The sequence below is a fragment of the Cibotium barometz genome, chromosome 6 (assembly GCF_041138505.1).
Source record: "Cibotium barometz isolate CiBa-2024 chromosome 6, ASM4113850v1, whole genome shotgun sequence".
NCBI classification, from domain to species: domain Eukaryota; kingdom Viridiplantae; phylum Streptophyta; class Polypodiopsida; order Cyatheales; family Cibotiaceae; genus Cibotium; species Cibotium barometz.
Window position 1 is genome coordinate 20998208 of NC_141051.1, and position 22671 is coordinate 21020878.

Consider the following 22671-nt stretch of genomic DNA (forward strand, 5'->3'; position numbering starts at 1 on the left):
CCACAATCCAAACAATAAACCCCCTCTGCAAGTGATCTCTGTCAGCTGGAGAAGAAAACGCAGCCAAACAAGGGCTACAAACCTGAAAATTCAGGCCACACCTCCTATGAGGAAAAACGCTGAAGAGAAGGTACCTTCGGGTCCAACAGATGAAGCTCCCTGCTGTGTAGGGGCTGGGAGTGGGGTGGATCTCTAAAAAAAATGTAGTAATCTGTGTCTATCGTCCCCCCTCTGGAGCTGTCTAAGCCTGTAATGATGTCTCTCTGTGACGCTGTATGTCTAGAATGAATCTCCCCAGTATGCGTTGGTCTGCTACCTCAAAGATCTGGCGTAGGGAATGTGGCTCTCTGAATAAAATGGGATATCTCTCTCTGATGGCTGTATATGCTCTGCATCTGCATACATAATGCTCCTCACTCTCCACCTCCTCTCTGCACAATCTGCATACCCTCTCCTCTCGGGGGATCCGTGCTGCTCTGCCAGTCTCGATCTCCAATTGATGTGATGAGACTTTAAGTTGACCAATAGCTACTCGGGAGCCGTGTGGTAAAAATCCCTCCATGTATCTAGGCCTCTCTATAAATCCATCATCAGTGATACTCATGAAGTGATATCTGTAGTATAGCATCTTAGGTGGGAGAGGCTGTGTAGGTGATATCCATGTCTCTCGTGTATAGAGCTGCCATAGGTCCTGTCTAATACTCTGTTCCTCTCACTATGAGAGAGACGGATATGTGGTGCATCCTTGTCATAATGGAATGGTGGTAGATGATCCATGTCTAGGCCATGCTGTGAGAACCAATGTGTGACCTGTGCATACCATGATCCTCTGTCTCCTGCCTCAGCCAGCTGTCTAGATGCCTCAAAAGTTCTGTATGACAATCTGTCCTCTGTGGCATCTCTCTGAATCTGTCTAGCAAGCAATGGACAAAAAAAAAAGAAACCATCACGTGGTCCAAAGCTTAGCTATTTGCGACAGTATGTGCAGATGCTCCATGGCTCCATAATTACGAAGGATGTACAAACTATACATGGGAAGATAGCCATGCAATACCACAGCCCAGAATGTTTGCAGATTCTAGCAAATGTAGAAGTCAAGGCAAAGCTGGAGAAGGTGGGACTAGGATGAATGGCTGACTGCCTTCCTTGCACGCCTCTACCATCATAGGAGGCGCAGCAAACTCTGCTCGGATAATGTCATGAGGTATTGACAGTTTGCTGCGTATCATGCGTGCCATCATGAGGGCTTGTGGTCTCTCTCTCTCTGTCCACCAATGGGTAGCAAGTCTTGGCGCCCATACCACTGCTCCATACATCAGTGCCGGTGTGACTAATGTGTCAAATAGCCACTCCTTCGTCCGGGGCTCCTGAAAATGCGCGTGGTGGCACTGTCTCTCTAGCATAGCCAATGCTGCATATCCCCGTGTCAATTTGGCTCTGGCTGTTGAACCCATGGTGAAGCGCATGGCTGCTGCAGAGAAGGTAACCCCTAGGTACACGTATGATGTCACCACCTCCACTTGGCATCCTGCGAGAGTGAATGTCAGCTGACTCCTGCCCTGTCTCGATGTATGAAAGACCATAACCTTGGTTTTCCCAAGGTTCACAGGAAGACCCCTCTGGATCGGCACAATGGTGTGCATCGTCCACTCCGTAGGCAAACCCTCTGCTAGTGCCCTGTTAAACAAGTGTGCAAGAAAAGGAGCCAAAGAATCTACTGCATCATAGGGCTATGTATATAACCCTGTCCTATCAGAGCTGTAAGCTAATCCACATGTATCTGGCCTCTGGATCCTGTGCTACCACTCTCAGTCTCCCCTGTAGCTCCCGTCTGAATAGAACTGCTACCCCCCGACCCTCTCCAGGTACCTTGGCGTGTGGTCCTCCTGTATGCTGACTCCCACTGGAATCCCTCTATTGGTAGCCCTCTCTCTGGGCTCTGTTGTGTCTCTGTCAGAAGTATGATGTCTCTCCCCACCATAACATGCTCCAGTCGTCCAGGCTGCACCCATAGTGAACCATTACAGTTCCATACTGCCATGTGTATCTCTGTCAGTGGCCTGGTCTGTGTCCCATAGGCCCCAAACCGCTAATCCATGGGCCGGCCATCAATGATGACCCAACCATCTCGATAGAAGGCCTTCTTGCCTTCTCTCCTCGCGTGTAAGACTTGTGGCATGCAAGCTCTCCTATGCTCTAGCTGCATCCTCGTGAGATCATCATCCAAGAAAATACGAGCTCCCTCTAAGCCTCGTAGTATGACCCTGTTCCTCATGAAGGTGACCCTCTCCGTCTCTCCTGCAAACTATAGGATGAGGGCTCGCTTGTCTGTTGAGTCTTTCCCGGCTCTCCATGCTTTGGTGAAGGGGAGAGGGTCCTCTTCCCTGTAGCCTAGCTTCATGCATAGAAGCTGTCCATCTTTCTCGGGAGTGGAGTTGGGTGTCTCGACTATACCTGTGACTCGAATGTTGAGGCGGCGGGCATGCCTCATCTTCTCCTCCTAAACAGTGGTGTGAATGATTTGATGTTCTTCCCTTTGAGTCTCCTCCCTTACTTCTTTGCGGATGTTCTTCTTCTCCACCTCAACCCATCCTGACTGCTTGGCTTCGAGTTCTCCCTCCATGTCCTTTGTGATATCCTTGGAGATCTCTTCTTTGATGGCCGTGAGAGTGTTCTCATTGATTCCCCCTTCTTTCTCGGTGTTCTTGATGGCTACCAGTTCCACTTTCAATGCACTCACCTCCTCCTTGAGTGCTGTGTTCTCTTGTTCAAGGTCCGTGACTCGTGCTTCGAGGGCCATGATGTGCCGGTGTAGTTTGTTCTCCACCTCATTGAGGTTGGAATCGGATGTCTTCTTATTCTCCTTGATTAGTGCCTTCATTGCCGTCTCGAGGGCTTCGAGTTTCTCTTGGAGACTCAGGGCCATTCCTCAAGATTGAGGAGAGAGAAAGAGAGTTATGTTGCTGCCTTGGGGGCCTGAGCAAGGGTGGGAGGGGAAAGGGGGGTGCAGGGCTTACCGGACATGCAGGCGGGCCAGCATAGCGCCAGCTATAGTGGGCGCCAGTGGCGAACAGAGAGGGTGGCTACGCACAGAGGCATGAAGCGAACAGGGAACAGCGAAGTGAAGCAAGCGGCGAACAGTGCAGCGAAAAGCGGGCGGCGACCAGTAGGGAACAACGAAACAGGGGCGGCGAGGGCAGAGGCGCGAAGCCAACAGGGAACAACGAAGTGAAGCAAGTGGTGAATAGTGCAGCGAAAAGCGGGCGGCGACCAGTAGTGAACAGTGAAATTGGGGCAGCGAGGGCAGAGGCGAGGGCGAACAGTTGCGGGCGGCGACAGTAGAGAGATTAACAGCAAACAGGGGCGACGAGAGAGAGAGAGAGAGAGAGAAAGAAAGAAAGAAAGAAAGATTTTATTAACGTCTTCCAAAAGACCGAACTTGGCCTATGAGACAAATCGGAGTACCTGTATGGGGTATCCTTTGTCATCCCAACAAAATGAAAAAGTACTGAACAAAAAAGCTGAATCTGGGTGTGCAGGGGATGAAGCTCTACTACTAGGAGAATGCAAAGCTATATGCATGGAGTATACAATCATGATATGCAACCTAGCTAGCTCCATCCTGTACCATACTGAGAGAGACAGAGAGATAGAGAGTCAACTTTGATGATGAGGATTCAGCCTCTTTGGTACTGGAGGCGCGCACAGAACAGAATAGGGGGGACTGCCTGCGCACAGGCCAGAGTGGAGAGGTGTGCAGCTGGACGCGCACAGAGCAAAGCAGAGGGGCGGACAGAGGCAAGCTACATCATGGGGGGGCGAGAGAGACACACACACTTTTTTTTTTTTTGTAAATCCTTGATTTATTTACAAGTGGGAAACCTCTAAGCGAGGAAAACCCAGAAAAAGAAGAGTAACCATAGGCTTCACTACCTAGAAGCAATCAAAGTAAATCCTATAAGCATCAAGAGTGATGTCCCCAGCATCATAAGCAAAATGAAGCGCGTGACCAAGCGAGAACTTGAAGTAATGGAAGGGATCAATGTCATTGGCTTGGAACATGAGGTTGTTCCGAACATGCCATATGGTCCAAAAGATCCAGAATCGGACCCAGCTGAAAAATACAGCAAATTGAGACTGTGATACTTGTAACACCCCAAAAAGCCAAAACTGTCTGTGAAAAATGCCCGAAGGGAAACGAAGGCGAAGAGCAGTCGAGACCCGACGAATGAACGATCTGGAGCATACGCAACCCCACAGTAAATGTGGGACAGTCTCCTCAGTAGCTTTACATCGGACACAACGTGAAGTCGCAATATGACGTGCATGTAACAAGCTACCAACAGGAAGAGCACCAACCAAACAGTGCCACAAGAACAGGCGTTCTTTGAGAGGCAGATGACTTTTCCAAATGCGAAACAATGTACGTTTCCACCACATTGAAGATTTGGAGAGAGACCATAGCTGATTACCATGTCTGACTATCCATGCATCCGATTGCAAGAGGGCATAAACTGTCCCAGCTGAAATACATTTCATAGCAGTGGTTCCAAGATTCCAATCAGATAGACGGGAATCCACATTCAAGCGAGGTAAAGGAGAAATATCAGCAATCATCCAAAGATGAGAATAATGGGATCCCAATTGAAAACGATCCGCCGCAACAGAGAAGGAAAGAACCTGACCAGTGTCATCCACCACCTGATGTATCTGACATATTCCTTTTTGAGATAGAAAATATGCCTGACGAGGTGAATGGTCAACCAAAGTGGAAGAAAATACACGACTCCAATGCAAACTCTCTAGCCGCAGGGAATTGCCCATCAAAGATCGGGAACCATGCCATATCATATGTGAAGTAACTTCCTTCCAATCAATAATGAGAGAAGAAGTGAAAGGACATCCCGGAATGTGTCCTTCAAGTTTTCCACATATAAGATCCCAGTATGTGGGTTGCCAATGACCATAGAATGGCGTGACAATATGCCGACACAAATGGGACACCATGAGAGTCCAGGGTTGTTGCTGGTCCAACAAAACCGGCAAAAGCATAGCTTTCCTAGCCAAAACATGACGTCTCAAATCCAAAATATTCAGCCCTCCAAGGCGCTTAGGAGAGCATAACTTGTCCATGGATAACAATCTGAGGCCCTTTCCACGAGATGAAGTGCGCCAGAAATGCGCCAATATACTTGACATAAGGGACTTCAAGCGGGATTGAGACCAATATAGCAAAGGTAGATAAAACTGCACATAAGCTACAAGAATGCATTGCACAATTCTAAGACGCACATGAAGCGGCCAAGTGGACAACTTCCAATAATGTAACTTGGAGTGCAAGCGCTTGGCTACCCAATCCAATTTCCGTGTAGCCGATACAGTCCAACCGAGCGGATAACCCAAATGACGAACTATAATGTTCGGAGGAACAAGTTCGCCTGGCCAAAGCAGCTTATGCCAATCATACTCAGTCAGAGCCAATAGTTTGGATTTACAAAAATTCACTTTGAGGCCTGCTGCCAATCCAAACAAATGAAGAGTGTGCATAATTTGTTCCACATCATCTTGGTGATTGCGAGGCATAAAGAGAGAATCATCTGCATAAGCTTGCCCAATAAAATGTTTCCCAGAGGGTAATTTCAGGCCCTGCAATCTTCCAGACGAAGTCAAAGACTCCAAATACATAAGCAGGGGATGAGTAGCAATCGCATAAAGCAAAGCACTGAGAGGACAACCTTGCCTTACTGAACGTCCCAAATGCCAAGGATCTGTGAGAAAACCATCCAACAAACCGGCAGAGGTACTGTCAGCATACAAGAAATAAACCACAGAGGATAGCTTAGGCCCAAATCCCAGCCGAAGCATGGTATCTGCAATGTAATCCCAAAGAACAGTGTCAAATGCCTTTTCAATGTCAACCTGCATGACCAATACATCTTGTCGAGTGTATTTCGCATACTCCATGCCAATGATGACATTTGCTAGATTATCAGTAATTTGCCTTCGTGGAATGAAGCCATACTGAGATGGATGCAAACCATCATGCAAAAACCCTTTAAGTCTATTGACAAGCATTTTAGCCAGCAATTTATAAACCACGACACACACACACACACACACACACACACACACACACAGAGAGAGAGAGAGAGAGAGAGAGAGAGAGAAATGAAATGAAATGTTATATTAACGTCTTCAAAAGGCCAAAGTGACCTATGAGACAAAAGTTACAACCATGTGACATCTGATACACTGTTTGGAAAAGAAAAGAAAGAACTAAGTATCTAGCCCCACAATACATCAATAGGGGGGGCATTCGGAAGCAGCAACTAGGGAGAGTGGGAAGTTAATGCTACTAGTCAAAATGGGGTACATGAGTACATGGATACATGAATACATGAATATGGGGGAGTACAAAAGTGACAGTGAGTACAACAGTATATGGCCGGAGTCGTAATCATCCTAGGAGCTCTAGCATGGGTCTCTGTCAGATGGCCTGGATATCTGCCATAGTGAGATGCCTGGTCAGGCGAGCGCGATGCCTCGCAATGATGCTCTGAATCCTCCAGTGTGTAGGCACCGTCTCCGACGTGAGGATCCGTGAACCCTCGGGCGTTTAGATCTGCCCAACTGGATAGCTCTCTCAACTAGAGTCCCACAAGGTGCTCGCTGTTGGGCTGTCGGCTGTGTCCCCTCCCGGGTAGTCCCTCTAAAGAAGTCAGTAATCTGTCTCTGTGTGGACTCCCTGCTAGTCGAGCGTTTGCTCCTGATGATGGACTCTCTTGAGTCTGCGGATCTCCAGGAGATAAAAACCCAAGCATGGATGATCACAATAGTCCATGACTCTAGCCAGTGGTCCAAATCGCTCTCTGAAAAGGCAATGGTAGCGAGAGAGAGAGAGAGAGAGAGAGAGAGAGAGAGAGAGAGAGAGAGAGAGAGAGATGAAAATCAAATGAAATGTTATATTAACGTCTTCAAAAGGCCATAATGACCTATGAGACCAAAAGTTACATCATGGTGGATCTGATACAATGTCTGGATAAAAAAACCCAGAAAAATGAAAAATAAAGATGATACTACTGGTACCTAGAAAATGAAACTGGAACTGGAATATAGCGAGGGGGGGGGGGGGTACGCTATGGAGGTGAGAGAGAGAGAGAGAGAGAGAGAGAGAGAGAGAGAGAGAGAGAGAGAGAGAAATGAAATGAAATGTTATATTAACGTCTTCAAAAGGCCATAATGACCTATGAGACCATAACCTTGGTTTTGCCAAGGTTGACAGACAATCCACTATCATGTGCAAACTCATGTAAAGCATCCAGATGACGCTGCATACCCTCAGGGGAGTCAGAGATCAACACAATATCATCAGCATATAACAATAGTGGGATCCAAGTACCTGCTAGCTAGGCTCCTCTGTCCCCCGATCTCTCAATGTAGTCAGAAGCCTCATCCACATACATACCAAACAATGAAGGAGATAACGGGCAACCTTGCTTCACTCCTATAGTGGAGTGAACCAAAGTAGAGACCCCCTCTGGGGTGCGTACCTGTCCTGCAACTGATCTATATAAAGCCATAATCCCCCATATGAGCTCTGTGGGTACCCCCATCTCTTGTAATCGCCTCATCAATCTGGCTCTGGGCACTGTATCAAATGCTTTGCGGAAGTCCACAAAGCTACAATAAATCCGTCGCCCATGGGACCTGCCCTCCTCAATAATGGCCCGCAGAGTCAAGATGTGGTCAAGAGTAGAGAAACCTCTCCTGAACCCTGCCTGTCCCTCTGCTCGAATGCCCTCTCTCTCTGCCCATCTACTCAACTGCTGCTCAAGAATGGATGCATACAATCGTGCTAGTGTGTGACCAATCATAATAGTGCGATAATTCCCTGGCTCCATAGGGTCCCCTGACTTGAAGATAGGCACGATGGTGGACATACTCCAAGTCTCGGGTAAGCCTTCACACATAGCATGATTGAACATCACTGCTAGAAGCTCTGCCAGCATGTCTCTCGCATGAATAAAGTGCTTAGCGACCAATCCATCATGATCATATGCTCTCCCAGTCTTCATCCTATCAATGGCCTTCCTTACCATCTCTGCGGTAAAGAAAGTACATGTCTGTGGGCACGGTGCTGGCGGGTCAGGAAAAGGTGTCTGTCCAGGAACTGTATATAGAGATGCTGCATAACTACCCCAGACCTCTGTAGAAGTGATGACCAAAGCAGGGGAGGACTCATGAAACAAATGCCAAGCCTCCCTCGAATCCTGCCTCAAGAACAGCTGGTATAATTCCTGCTCTAGCTGAGCAAGGAAGGCCCTCTTCTTCCTTCGCACAAGGCGCCGGAAGGCAATACGTGACTGACGGTGAGTAGTGACTCCCAAAGCAACCTCCCGCTGCAGTCGGGCTCTTGTCTCTCTGCACTCCTCATCATACCAGCTGTTCTGGGGCATACACCCAGAACGCTGTCTCTGTCCAGGCCGAGTATGTGGATATGTCTCTCTCGCTGCATCCTGTAAAGTCTCTGTCAGTATATGGGTCAGCTCCTCCAAAGGTCTCCCTAGCTCCTCTGTGTACAGACGTCTATAAATCCCATCTCTGTAGACAGCATCAGTCTCTGAAGTAAAAGTATATCGAGTGTGATCTGCCCCTCGTGTCCTCTGAGCTGTGGTAAAGTGAAAAGAGATGGTCAATGTCAACAATGCATGATCCACTACTACCCCAATGGGTCGAGATGGGTCGAGATCCAACTGTGAAGTCCTCAATGCATGAAACAAAGCTCGGCATAGCCATAACATAATCCACTGTGCTAGCACCATGTCTATGTGGAAAGCAAGTAAATCCAGCTACTGACGGAAACCTCTGCAAGCCATCAACCCATGTGCAGTCCCCATATCTACCAAATATCTCCCATACTCTGTGCACTCCACATCCTGTGAGCGTTTGTCTAATCCCATATCCGGAGTGTCCAGCTCTCTCAGCATCTCCTCTGAGGTATCATAAAAGGCTGTCTGGTGGTTGCCCGTCTGGGCATTAAAGTCCCCTAAGAGGATGATGTCTCCATCCCTAGAGAACTCCCATATGTCATCATCTAGCACAGAGAAAGGAGACTGCCCCCTCTAGGTGCTGCATATGTCGATGTACTAGGAGCAAAATAGCATATGGCAATATATAGGAATCTGCCTGTGTCGGCCCTCAGTCTCACCCACATATATCTGGCCTGATCATCTCTCCGAACGATGTGTAGAAGCGGTTGCAGCTCCTCCCTGAAAAGAACTGCCACCCCCCCTGATCCTCTACTACTGTGTACCGATCTCGTCCCTACTCTGCAGGCTGTCTCCCATCTGTATCCTGTCACTTGTGGCATCATCTGACCAGGGGCCTGGTGAGTCTCCGAGTAGAAGACTATATCTCTATCTCTAAAGCTGTCCTCAAAGGCACCTACATCAAGTCTGAGGGATCCATTACAGTTCCAGGCTGCCAGCTTTAATTTGGTCTCATAGGTCTCGCACCGTCATGTAGAGCGTCGCTCCACGATGACCACCCTCCCTTCTCTATAAAATGCTATCTTTCCCTTTTCTCTTGCCGCCCTAATCTCTGGCATGACTTCCTTCATATGTGCAAGCTGTGAAGAGTAAGATCGTCACCAAGAAAAATGCCTGTATTCTTTAAAGTGGGTCGCCTCTTCAAGAACTCCTTCTTTGCCTCAATAGAGGGGAAGCGAAGTATGAGAGCTCTTTCCTTTGATGTTTCCCCGTCGCCTCCGCTTTTTTTGCCCACTCTCCAGGCTTTTGCATGTGCCGGACTGTCAATCCCCATCAACACCATAAGCTCTTTCACCTCCTCTTCAACTTTATCCCCGTCTTTAAGGCCGGTAATCCTCACATGCAAAGCACGTGTACGTCTTCGTTGTTCCTCTTCCAAAGTCATGTTAATGATTGTAGGTGTAGGGGTTGTTATCTCCTTACCTTTACCCTTCTTGGCGACCTCTATCCACTTCTCCGCTTCATCCATCTTCCTTTGAGTCTTGGTGATGACTTCCACCCATGAGGAAGTCTTTGCTTCGTGTTGCTTCTCTTCTTCCTTAATTGCCCGTACTTATTCCTTGATAACCTTGAGCTCTTCTATCATGGATGGCTGAATTTCACCTAAATTACGCCTTTGAGCGTGTTGACTTCCCCGTGAAGGTCTTTGACTTCTGCTATGAGGTCCTCCTTCTCCTCTTAGAGAGAGAGAGAGAGAGAGAGAGAGAGAGAAAGAAAGAAAGAAAGAAAGATTTTATTAACGTCTTCCAAAAGACCGAACTCGGCCTATGAGACAAATCGGAGGACTTGTATGGGGTATCCTCTGTCATCCCAACAAAATGAAAAAGTACTGAATAAAAAAGCTGAATCTGGGTGTGCAGGGGATGGAGCTCTATTACTAGGAGAATGCAAAGCTATATGCATGGAGTATACAATCATGATATGCAACCTATCTAGCTCCATCCTGTACCATACTGGGGGTATAAAATGGTATACATCAGTGAAGGGGGTGTCCACAGCTCCCTGAAGAACATGCCTGGGTGTGCTCTGAAGCGAGCCAGTCGCTCCGCACCCTCTCTGTGAAACTGAGCTCTGATCTCTGTCATCTCTCTCTGGTATAGGCGTGGTGTCCGAAAGCCAGGTGTCCTCTGTCTCCTGCGGGCTCTAATTGTCTCTGCTCTCTGGAGAGTAATTCCCTGCCGTGTAGGGGCTGGGAGGGGTATGGATCTCTGAAAAAATGTAGTAATCTGTGTCTGTCGCCCCCCCTCTGGAGCTGTCTGAGCCTGTAATAATGTCTCTCTGTGGCGCTGTATGTCTAGAATGCATCTCCCCAGTATGCGCTGGTCTGCTGTCTCAAAGATCTGGCGTAGGGAATGTGGCTCTCTGAATAAAATGGGATATCTCTCTCTGATGGCTGTATATGCTCTGCATCTGCATACATAATGCTCCTCACTCTCCACCTCCTCTCTGCACAATCTGCATACCCTCTCCTCTCGGGGGATCCGTGCTGCTCTGCCAGTCTCAATCTCCAATCGGTGTGATGAAACTCTGAGCTGACCAATAGCCACTCGGGAGCCGTGTGGTAAAAAGCCCTCCATGTATCTAGGCCTCTCTATAAATCCATCATCAGTGATACTCATGAAGTGATCTCTGTAGTATAGCATCTTCGGTGGAAGAGGTTGTGTAGGCGATACCCATGTCTCTCGTGTATAGAGCTGCCATAGATCCTGTCTCAATACTCTGTTCCTCTCACTATGAGAGAGACGGATATGTGGTGCATCCCTGTCATACTGGAATGGTGGTAGATGATCCATGTCTAGGCCATGCTGTGAGAACCAATGTGTGACCTGTGCATACCATGATCCTCTGTCTCCTGCCTCAGCCAACTGTCTAGATGCCTGAAAAGCTCTGTATGATAATCTGTCCTGTGGCATCTCTCTGAATCTGTCTAGCAAGCATATAGTCTGAAATATGGCCTCTACCATCATAGGAGGCGCAGCAAACTCTGCTCGGATAATGTCATGAGGTACTGACGGTTTGCTGCGTATCATGCGTGCCATCATGAGGGCCTGTGGTCTCTCTATCTGTGTCCACCAATGAGTAGCAACTTTGATGATGAGGATTCAGCCTCTTTGGTACTGGAGGGCAGCCCGTTCTCTTTGGGCCCGAGGAAGATGTTCTTCCAAACTTATTCTAGCTACTTCGATCTCGTGGCAGAAGATTGGAACAATGTCCCATCAGATTCCTAGGTCTTCCTCGTGCATATTGGCCTATGCTGGAGGCCATTGGGTCATCGTTTGGACAGGTCCTTCAGGTGCTGCCTTACCCTACCTTACCGACTTCATCAGCCCAGGTGGTCATTGCCTTAGTATGGAGGTTGCTGGTAAACCTAACCAGTGCCGGGTTTGTTACCATTAGGGGCACTTTGCTTGGGATTTCCCTAGAGCCTGGGGCCATAAGAGGCAGCGCAAACATGCCTTCCCCTCAACACAGCCTATGGCCCCAGCCTATCCAGTGGTCCGTCAAGTGTGGCGGGTTGTGTCACGTGCCCATCCTCCTCGTGGGGACACTCGGACGCCTCCCTCAGGTCATGCACAACAGGATGGTGATGCTTTGGATCATAGTGGTGAGACCGCTGGATCATCCGTGCAGAAGGATGGTGCCTCAGGCTAGGATGACTTTGTCGAGTCCTCCCTGCTTGGGCAGGGTAGTTTGCAGGATGTACAAGGCTTGAAAGATTATGTAGATAAACCACAGAATGCACAACAAGATGTATTAGGTCACGGTGCCTTGCATGGCAATCATGTATCTCACACTTATGCAGACACTGTGTAGAGTCCCGGACATGGGAATGACAGTGGACTTTCTCCCAAAGATTACCCCCTCCTTCAGCATTATCAGACGAGGGCTCTGACCTTGACCCCGGCCCAACGTTTGCCAACTGGTGGCAAGCAGTACCTGGTTCGCCACCACCACTCTGCTTGCTAGGGATAGCCTCGCCGAGCTCCAGTACAGAGCCTTCTCCCGAATACTCAGAAGAAGCAAAGCACGCTGCTGCTCGGGAGAGACATCAATGCCAACCTCGCAGCCGAGGTATCGGATTGGAGTGCCCTTCGGGATCCAGTGGAAAGCCTCAACTGGTTGCCAAGTCAGGGTGGGTGCTGAGCCTACCCAAAAATCACACGACTTGTGCCAGTTGATCTGTGCTCCTAATGCACGACAAAAAATCTCTATCGCCTCTGCGAATCTCTGGAGATTCCCAACATCTTCAGCAAGGTAGGTTGCTGTGTCGTCTGCAATTCTGGGTCCAACAACTCCTCTTGTGTGTGGAAGGGAAGGTGCAATCCCTAAAGTTCAGTCTCTCGGGCGGAGAAAAAACTACTCATGGCCTCGAGGGGAATCTGTCGCCTCGGGCTTCATGAATGAGAACCTGGCTGTGAGATGCTGAATAAAGTCTTGAGACTCCGCAAATCCACTCCATGGGGAATCCCATCCGGCTCATAGTGCCCTACAGAAAGCTCCAATCCACCCTGTCTCATAAGCTTTCTCAAAGTCTAGGAGTAGCACAACGAGATCCTGCTGTCCCATCCTGGCCGAAGCTGTCGCCTCCCAAAAGCTAAAGATGTTGTCCAGAATACTATGATCCTGAACAAAACTAGTCTGAGTGTCATGGATCAAGTCTGGGAGGGAAGGCTGAAGTCGCCTGCTAATGGCCTTGACCAAAATCTTGTATGCCGTCCCTAGAAGGGTGATGGGTCTCCACTGCCGAATCTCCAATCTATCCCCACCCTCCTTGGGAATCAGATGTATCAAGCCCTCTGTGAGCCTCTCTGGCATGGCAGCTATGAGCATAATCTCATTGAAGGCAACGGGAAGGCCACCTTCCATGAGGTCCCAATGGCAAAGAAAAAAAGAAACAAGAAGCCCATCCACCCCGGGCATTTGCCCCTAGGTAATGCCTTCACCGCCTCCACCAGCTCCTCTACAGTGAAAGGGGTCAATAAGAAAGACCAAAGGGAGCGGGGAACCACCTCTCTCGTGTGCCTCCAGACTCTTTCTCGTGCGAATCCATCACCTGGGGGGATACTGGGGCACCGGTGAGAGGAGACCGGAAGAAATCCGTGGCGATGGCTCTCACTGCGAATAGCTCTAGCCTGGCCATGTAGCCTACGAATACCATCTCTCCTCTTGTGAGGGCCGGCTATCTCAAAGAAGTCTCAAGTAACTCTGTCTCACCGGCTTGAGTCCAGAATGAGGCCCTGGCATGGTATCTATACTCCACCCTCCTCTCCTCAATGGACTGAATCTCCGTGCGGGCGGCATCGATCTGACTCTCAATCGACGGGCTATCTCGGGAACTCTCTTGAAGACGCTAGGCCCCTCCTCAGATTCCTCTCCTGCTCCTGAATCCCTCCAATCTACTCTGGGCTGCCTCCTATAAGAAAATATTAACCTCCCCAAGGCCATCATCCAAAGTGCACGCTGCAGATCCTAAGGAAAAGTCCAGACCCGCCCATATCTGCTCAATCCGGCTACAAATCTCGGGGTCCTGAATGAGACTGTCTGGAGTCCTGGAGCTCGCATGTTTGTCATGCCTCTGTGGGTCCTCTAGGGACATAATAACTGGGGCATGATCTGAAAATGTAGTGCCTGCCAGAATACCAACCATGCCTCCACGGCTGCAATCCCCCTCATGAACATAAAACCTGTCTAGCTGAGAGAGGTTGGGGCTAGTGCTCCGCCTATCGAGAGAAGCTAAGACTCCTAGGGCTACGCCCAAACTCTGGAAGATGCCAAGGATCCAGTCCCCTAAGAATCAGTATCATCTCCTCCCATGCAGAGTACTCCACTCCTGAGACTGTGGCCGTGCCACCTCCAAGTCTATCCTCTGCTACCTCTATCATGTTGAAGTCACCACCCATGCACCAAAAATCAGCTTGGGGCAAGGCCTGTCGGAAAGTGCTCCAAAAGATAGCTCTACCTACAGCCGCATTCGGGGCATAAATGTTGAGGAAGCTAACCCTATCCTCTCCAATTAGAATGGTAACCACTAAGCACGTCTTGGAACTATGACTCTTGATCCTGTGTGTAAGACGGAAGAAGCTGCTCACTCACAGAGAGACACACTCCTCCCTGCATCCCTGAAGGGCTCAAGGATGGAGACCAAAAAGTATGACTCTTGCCTGGTAGAACCTTCCCACAGCGGCAAGTATGCCCCTTAGTAAGATGGTGCTCTTGGAGGAAAAGAATGTCGATAGATCTCCCCACCATAGCTCGATGCAGCTCTCCTCTAAGGACACCTCGTCTCTGAAAGCCCTCAGGCTCCCCTAAGCCCTGAATGCTCCATGAGACAATCCTCATATCAATCTCTGTGGGAGGCGGAACTACCGGAACTGCCCTCCACTTGAAGAGTCTTGGGCGCGGGCTTAGATGGGGAATAGTCACAATCTTTATTGGTGTGGAGTTGCGCCAAGTGGGCGTGGATCCTGCCCTCCATGTACTGCCACTCTGCTCGACCGCGAGAGTATGCATACTCCGTGCTACATCGATCACAATGGAGGTATCTGTAAGAAGGGGGGAGAGGTACTGCGAGAAAGGTATGCATGAACACAAAAAGCAGCACCTCCAGGCTGGAGGTCACCATCTCCCCTCTCTCGTCTATGTGGGCTAATCCACCAAGCTCCATCCTAGCCAAAGGCCATGGATGAGTAAGAACGTTGGTGAGCGCGCACGGTGGCGATGCTCAACTTTGATGCTTGGTCGGCGACCGGCCAACCGTCTGCCACTCTTTGGTTGATGGGTCATCTAGGGTCAAAACCTTGTGCTCGGCGGCCTGGGACCTGCTCCTCCCTCGTCCCCCTGATGAGGATCTGAGTGGGAAGTAGGAGGGGGAACCACCGGGGCCAGTTGCCTAGTCTGACGCCAAGGGCAAACTCATATGCCTGCAAATAAAGCATTGGCTTGGAAAGCTAGAATACTCCACTCGTTGTATAATGGGGTCGCCCCAAAGACTGTGTATAGATATCATGTGAGGCACAAATCCGGCGAGGCAATACAAATGCGGAGAGATGGAATCCCAGCTGCTCGTGTGAGGGCCGAGGCAGCGGTGGGGGGGGGGGATTCCATCACTCTCCCGATGGCACCACCAATCACCGGGAGAAAAGGAAGGTATTCCTTCCTGAGGCCTGGAAAGCAGACTGTCACGGGAAAGCCCAAAACTCCAGCTAATGTGTCGGATGTTGGGTCGAAGCCGTGTTGCCACCGTGCAAAGAAGGCCTAGCCCGTACGTAGTGCAACGGGACTCAGTTGCATGACAAGATCAGACACCGCTAGTGAGTCGAACTCAACCTAGTAGTAGCCGCGCCCCAAAGGATGAATATCTACGATCTCTACTGGCGCACCTAGGAGGCTAGCCTGAAGAAGATCTCTAAGTTGGCCACGCACGGGGCGGCTACCAACAATCTTGCATACCAGAGTGGAGGCCTCTAGGGATGCAACAGTCGTAATGAGAAGCTACAGTTCCACTTCGGAAAATGAAAGGTAGGTAATGGCGGCCTCGGTCGGGGGAGACAGCGGCTGCCATGGAGTGCTCTTGGGGGCGAAGACCATAAGAGGCTGAAACTTGGCGAGAAAATGAAGAAATGCCCACAACCTCAGGGTGCTGCCGGAGGAACAAGGAGGGGCTAGAGATGGCAAAGAAGAAAGGAAAGGAAGTGGTAGAGGGCACCAAAAAAAAAAAAAAAAAAAAAAGGAAAAGGAAAAGAAAAGGAAAAAAAAGAAAAGAAAAAAGAAAAAGAAAAGAGAAGAAGAAAGAAAAAAGAAAAAAGGGAGATGCAGGCGGTGAAGGGCAGGGGGGTGGGCGCAGAAAGAAGGCAAAGGGCTAGGCGAGGGGGCGTAGAAGGAAAAGGGGGCGGGGGTCACAGGCAGTAAAAGGCAGTGGTGCAAAACGGGGGGGTGGGGGGGGTGGGGGGGGAAGGGAGAAGGGGGGTGTGTGCAGTTGGGCAGATAAGAGGATGGGGCGTGAAGTTGGGCAGGGCAGGGGCGGGGCACAGGTGCAAAAGGGGGAGAAGAGGGGGGCGCCGGAGGCGAAGGGCAAGAGAGAGGGAGAAGGGGGGGCACACACGGTGGAGCTAGGGCAGGGGGCTCGCTGGCAGCGATGCAGAGCAGGAGAGGGGGGAGCGCACCTCGCTACAATCTAATGATGATAATCCTGGTATACGGGTTCGTAAAGATCAAGAGAGATAGGATTAGCAAGATACTACTCAGACTTTTGTAACATTCATATTAGATAGCCATGATGGACACCAACTTGAGGTGGTGCAAGGTAGATCAGGGTGATGCACTGGATCTCAGCATGGCATTGACCTAATACTGCGGACCCAAGGTGTAACCACAGAGAGGGCACAATATCTCTAGAGGCCAGGAGGCCAGCAACACACAGATGCAGTCCCGAGAGGTGGATACTGAATGTTTTCTTTTCATGATGCAGTGATACATGATTCCCTCTTCTGCTTGGATATGTTACTGTCATTTGTACTCGACAGTTCCGTCAAGTATGCAAACCCCTTTGTCAGGTGTTTTCTTATCTTTCCATGAATTGACTTTTAGCCTATACATAGCACACTTGTACTGCTGCTTGGTCTTATGGACCTTCAGGTTTTGACTCTTTCGTAGATGTTAAAAAAATCTCTCTTTCTTTTGTGCTAATGAAATAGTTTTGCATTACCACTGATTTGCCTCCTCTTGCAGTGACTATTTCTCAAGGAGTCATCCTTATCCCTTAGTTGGCTGTCGAATTTCGTATGTTCTCTTATACTTCATAGAAGTCTCCATATTAGAAACTTTTTAAAGTTCCGAACCAAGAGTGTAAAGCTTACCTGTTGTATGGACAGTCTCCGTAAAACTACTTGCCAATGACAAAAGGTGGTCTTGCGAAAATTCTATGAATGCCGGAACCCTCTGCAATGAAAGGGTAATAAGCTGAAGTTGAAGCTCCTTTCGTATCAACAATAAATGCCGCTTGTCAAAACATGACCTGTCCATCACCATTAAGCGAACCTGAAATTTTTCAAATTGCAAAATTTAAGTTTCTGAACACTATCTACATACATGAAAAAAAAAGACCTTAAAAATCATCTGATAGAAAAATTTATGCATTTTGCACAACAGCCAATCAACTGATTAACAAAGGTCTTTCCTAGGAGTAGATTACGTGCTCGGATGAGGCAGAGAAGTTGCAAAAGTTAGTGGTTTCCCCATTGAGAAGTAGAGATTCTCCAAGGATCTCTAATCTGTTCATGACAGCTATTGTTTCACCAGCAACAAACTCGAGTGACGTCGACCTGCCAGTAAAAATGCTGTTTGTTCCATAGCTTATCCGTACCTGACCCTGTTGGATCATATAAACCTGGAAATATTTCTAATTTGATTTAGTCGATGCTCAACAAAATAGTGAAATTTATGTAGCATGAGGACTCCTGTTGGTGTGCCTCAGTGAGTCATGCACCATTAATTAAAACATCATTTGGAGAACGAAACATCAATTGATTCAATTTCATAAACTTTGCAAAGAAACCTTGCACCCATTTTCTTGATGTTCATAAATAAGGCAAAAAGTATGCTGTGTGCCAGCCTAAAGAGGGAGCACAGATAATATTAAAAACCTCCGGCAGAGACAAATCTGCCTTAGAGTGGACAAGTCCATTATGTGCGTAGGTTCTAGGGCCTGCTAGGCATACATAGGGCTGCTCGAGAACCTCCATATGCCACGCACTATATTTTGCAGAAAGCATGCACTAAACAAGGTAATTCAGGCTAGTTTTATCTAACGGAAGGAGTGCTGAAGTGACGTGAACCTGCGCTGCTGCCCCCGCCTGCCCTCTCTTGCGTCCGCCTGCTCCTTTGCTGCTCCCGCCTGCCTCTGTTGCCCTCGCCTGCTCAATTGCTGCCTTCGCCTGCCCTTCTGCAACCCCCCGCCTGTCCCTCTGCAGCCTTCGCTAGCCTTTCCTCAATCCCCACCTGCCCTTCACTAGCCTTTCAGTCCCTGCCTGCCCTTCACCTGCCCCCGCCAGCCCCTGTGCTGCCCCCTGCCTGCCTTCGCCTGCCTCTTTTGCTGCCCCGCCTGCCCTTCGCCTGCCCCCGCCAGCCCCTCTGCTGCCCGCTGCCTGCCTTCGCCTGCCCCTTTTGCTGCCCCCGCCAGCCCCCCTTTTGCTGCCCCGCCTCCCCCTTTGCTGCCCGCCCCCTGCCTTCTTCAGTCCCCGCCTGCCCCTCTGCTGACCCCGCCTGCCCCTTTGCCCTTGCTTCCCCAGCTGCTCCCCGCCTTTGCCCCCCTTCCTCTTCTCCCGTTTTCCCAGCAGCTATTTTATCTGGATTCAAGTCGGCCGCCCACTTTTCTTGATTGGTCTTATGGCTTTTTCTGCCGCAGCCAATCTCTCATCACCCCCACTGGCTGGGAGAATCATCAATTTTTCACAAGGCGAGCTCACCTCTCTTCAGCATGACATTGACCTTGAGGTGGTCCAGACTACCCTTGTTGTGGGAGATTATGGTTCCCACCCCTCTCGTTCGCAGACCCGTTAATGGCTTCTAGCAGCTCTCCCTTCAGAGCTGATTGTGCACTTTCAGGATACTCGTTTACTTGGTCGAGGCTTCTTCCAGGTGGACTTTCATTCTTCAGAAGCTACTTCTCAGGCTTTGGCTAGCAGCCCCTTTCCTCTTGGTCCTAGGAAGATTTTCTTCTTTAAGTACCAGGTGGGCTTTGATCCAGTGGTGGAGGATCAGCGCCTTACCTTGGTCTCACTACGGTTTCCTGCTCTTCCTCGGTTCTATTGGAAGCTTTTAGCTTCCGTAGGGGCATCCTTTTGCCAGGTTCTAAAGGTACCAATCCTCCTGAGCTCTCCCGCGTTAGCTTCCGCGGCCGTTACCGCCACTCTTGATGGTGTACCCCGGGTCCTTGTGCTTGTTCCTGATCCATCGATTACTGATGATCATGTTATGCTTCAGAGACCTGACAGATCTCATTTCCGCCAGAGGATGGAGATTGTAGGCAGACCTGACCAGTGTCGGATTTGTCGTCGACAGGGTCACATTGCTAGAGATTGTCCCAGATCGAGGGGCCATGCTAGGAGCAGCGTGGTCCTGCCCATCAGAGACCTTCTGGAGATGCCGAGACTCCAGCTGCTCCTTTGCCACAGTAGACCACACAGCATTGGGTTGTGGTTAGGGATGGCAGGCACCCTCGGATCCCCATACCTGTCCCTTCACCCACACCCCTTGTGGAGCACCCTAACCCCTATGCAGCTCTTGCCTCACAGGATGTTTATCCTTTTTTGGAGGATGAGAGCTTGCAGGCACATGATCTGGATCCCTCACAGGAGGATGCTGTATTACAGTTACAGGATGATTGCACCCTTGAGGATGATGTTGCACATTCGCATTGTCATGGTACCTCTCTAGTTCTGAGGACTAGCCCTGGCTTTTCCCGGAGTGGGAGAGAGAGGTAAGGTTTATATCGTCAGATTTTCCCTCCCTTACCTATGCGAGACGTACTTCCGCCTCTAAAGGGGGTCCTTCGTCGACCACGAGATCTGGTCGTTCCTACTTTGAGTCTTTATGAGGATTGTTAGTTGGAACATTCAGGGTCTTGCGGTTTTTTTTCCGCGTCGACGGAAACAAATTGTAAAAACCCAGCTTCACTGTGCAGTCACAGGTGGACCTATGGATATATTGCTCTTGCAAGAGCATAAACTGGATGCTAGTCAGTGTGGGAGATCAGGCAAGCTTCTCTCGGGACACACCTTTTGGTCACCAGCTGTTGGTACCAAGGGTGGTGTTTGTATCTCTATTTCAGCTTTGATCTTGCCTTGATTCATTGGACATGGTGTCATTTTACCTGCGAGAGCGCAGTGGATCCTTCTTATGCAGGGTACTACACGCATTGGTATTCTCAACCTCTATGCTCCTAACCATAGAGGTGAGAAGATTGCCTTTTGGAAATCTCTCACTACATTGATGCCTCTTGCCGACCATTGGATTATTGGTGGGGATTTTTAACATGGTTGAGATGCCAACGGATAAAAGAGGTTGACATGAGGGCTTGGTGCATCCTCTTGAAAGACCGTCTAGGGAGAGGTTTATACTCTCCATTTATGGTAGAGATTGTTGGCATGAGGATGACATTTTGAGGAGTCCATCCACACTTCTTTATTCATGGTCTAACAGGAGAAGAGATGTAGGATGTATCTATGCACGGTTAGACAGATTTTATGTGGATGATTGGGTGCTTGACAGAGGTGGACATACTTTGATTGCTACAGGCACCTCCAAATCGGATCATTGCCCAGTGGTTTTATGTATTATAGATCCGAATTGCCATGGATCAGCACCCCATGTACGCATCCCTGATCATTTGTTTTCAGATGCAGAGCTATCGCGTCGTATGCTTGATATTTGGAGATCTCATGACTTCTTACAGGCCTCACAAAGCCTGGCCTCTGCTCTCTGTGATATTAGTTACTTTTATCACACATGTGCCCTGTCTAAGAGGCAAGAGGCCTTGGACTTAGAAAGGACTATTAGACGTAGATTGGCTGCCTTGCAGAAAGAGCACGAGAAACATCCTCATGCTCAATGGGTTTTAGATTCTTTATGTACTGTTAGAGCAGAACTTCATCACTCTCTTGAGCAGCGCGCGGAGTACCGTTTCCATGCCCAGGAATACTTTTGGACACAGATGGGTGGCAGATGTAACAAACATTTCTTTGCTTCTCATGGCCCATCTCATGTCGGAGATAGTGTCAAGCAGTTGCAGGATTCACATGGCACTCTTCACTTAGATCCTCTTATGGTTAGACAGATTGCCACCCATTTCTATTGCCAGCTTCTTAGTGCTGAGCCGCATTCTGATTTGAGACACAGGGCACAGAGAAAGGTTTGGAATGCATTGCCACATTTGATCACTGAGGAGATGTGTGCCGCTCTGGATGCCCCTTTTTCTATGCAGGAGTTCAGTCATGCTCTTCATGCCTTACCTCATGGTAAGTGTCCAGGGGAGGATGGCCTCTCCCCTATTTTTTTCATTACTTTTTGGGATGAGATTGGGGCTGAGATCACATCGGCTTTGCAGGAGATGTGGGACAAAGGTTCTATGCCTTCTTCTCTCACTGAGGGGCTTATTTATCTTATTCCTAAGAGCGGGGATAGGACATTGATTGGCCAGTGGAGACCTATCACCTTACTTGGGACTGCCTATAAAATTCTTGCTAAGGCAGTGAGCATCAGGTTGCAGCCAATTTTGCACGATGTTTTTCATGATACCCAGAATGGATTCTTACACGGTAGGAGCATCTTTGATAACATTTTCTCATCTTGGGAGGCCGTCGAATGGGCTAAAGCGAGCAATCAGCCCTTAGCCATTTTGCTCTTGGATTTGGAGAAGGCCTATGATAGAGTGGATTGGGACTTCCTTGAGGGTACTCTTAGTCATATGGGCTTCTCTCAGAGATGGATCAAGGGAGTTTCATGCATGTATCGTGATGCCCACAGTAGAGTTCTTGCTTGCAGTGATAGAGGAGAGCGGTTTTAGATTTCTCGCTCAGTACGACACAGCTGCCCATTAGTCCCTTTATTATATATCATAGTTGCAGAGGCCATGAGCATCTTTCTCCACTCCACTGCTGGTATTTCAGGATTGAGGTTGCCTCTTCGTAGTCATGAGGAGTTGGTTGACTTTGAGTTAGCTGATGACACAGCTCTGTTTTTGGAGGCTTCACATATATGCTTATGTTCCTTCCGGGTAGCACTAGAGGAGTTCTGTTTGGCAGCAGGGGCACTCATTAATTGGCACAAATCTGTTGGTTTTTGGGTTAGTGATTCACCGAGAGTTGATTGGGGTGCAGAGCTTGGTTTTACTTGGATCAGCAGAGGATGCACTGCTAGATATTTGGGATGCCAAGTTGGGATTGATATTTCTCCTACACAGTAGCTTGCTCCGGTACTTATGAGTATCCAGAAGAAGCTCCTCCATTGGAGCTCCAAGAGATTAGATTTAGCCTCCAGAGCTTTGGTGGCTAATCAGGTTTTGCTTGCCTCAGATTGGTTTATTGTCTCTTGTTGGTGCTTCTCTCGTGCGTGCATTGGCCAATTG

General features: G+C 49.1%; 1 protein-coding gene across 6 annotated transcripts in view; it reads right to left on the reverse strand.

Annotated features, from left to right (window-relative positions):
* Nucleotides 1-22671, reverse strand: part of LOC147637513 (uncharacterized) — a 183833-nt gene that overhangs the window by 38511 nt on the left and 122651 nt on the right. For all 6 annotated transcript variants that reach the window (XR_015266050.1, XM_086799298.1, XM_086799297.1 and 3 more), the window contains 2 exons: nt 17740-17934; nt 17405-17585 (listed from right to left, as the gene is read on the reverse strand). Coding sequence is in view for 5 of the 6 variants with exons in the window: in XM_086799298.1 (XP_086655424.1) it covers nt 17405-17585; nt 17740-17934 (376 nt within the window). In the remaining variant the exon portion in view is untranslated. The remainder of the gene's footprint in view (nt 1-17404; nt 17586-17739; nt 17935-22671) is intronic.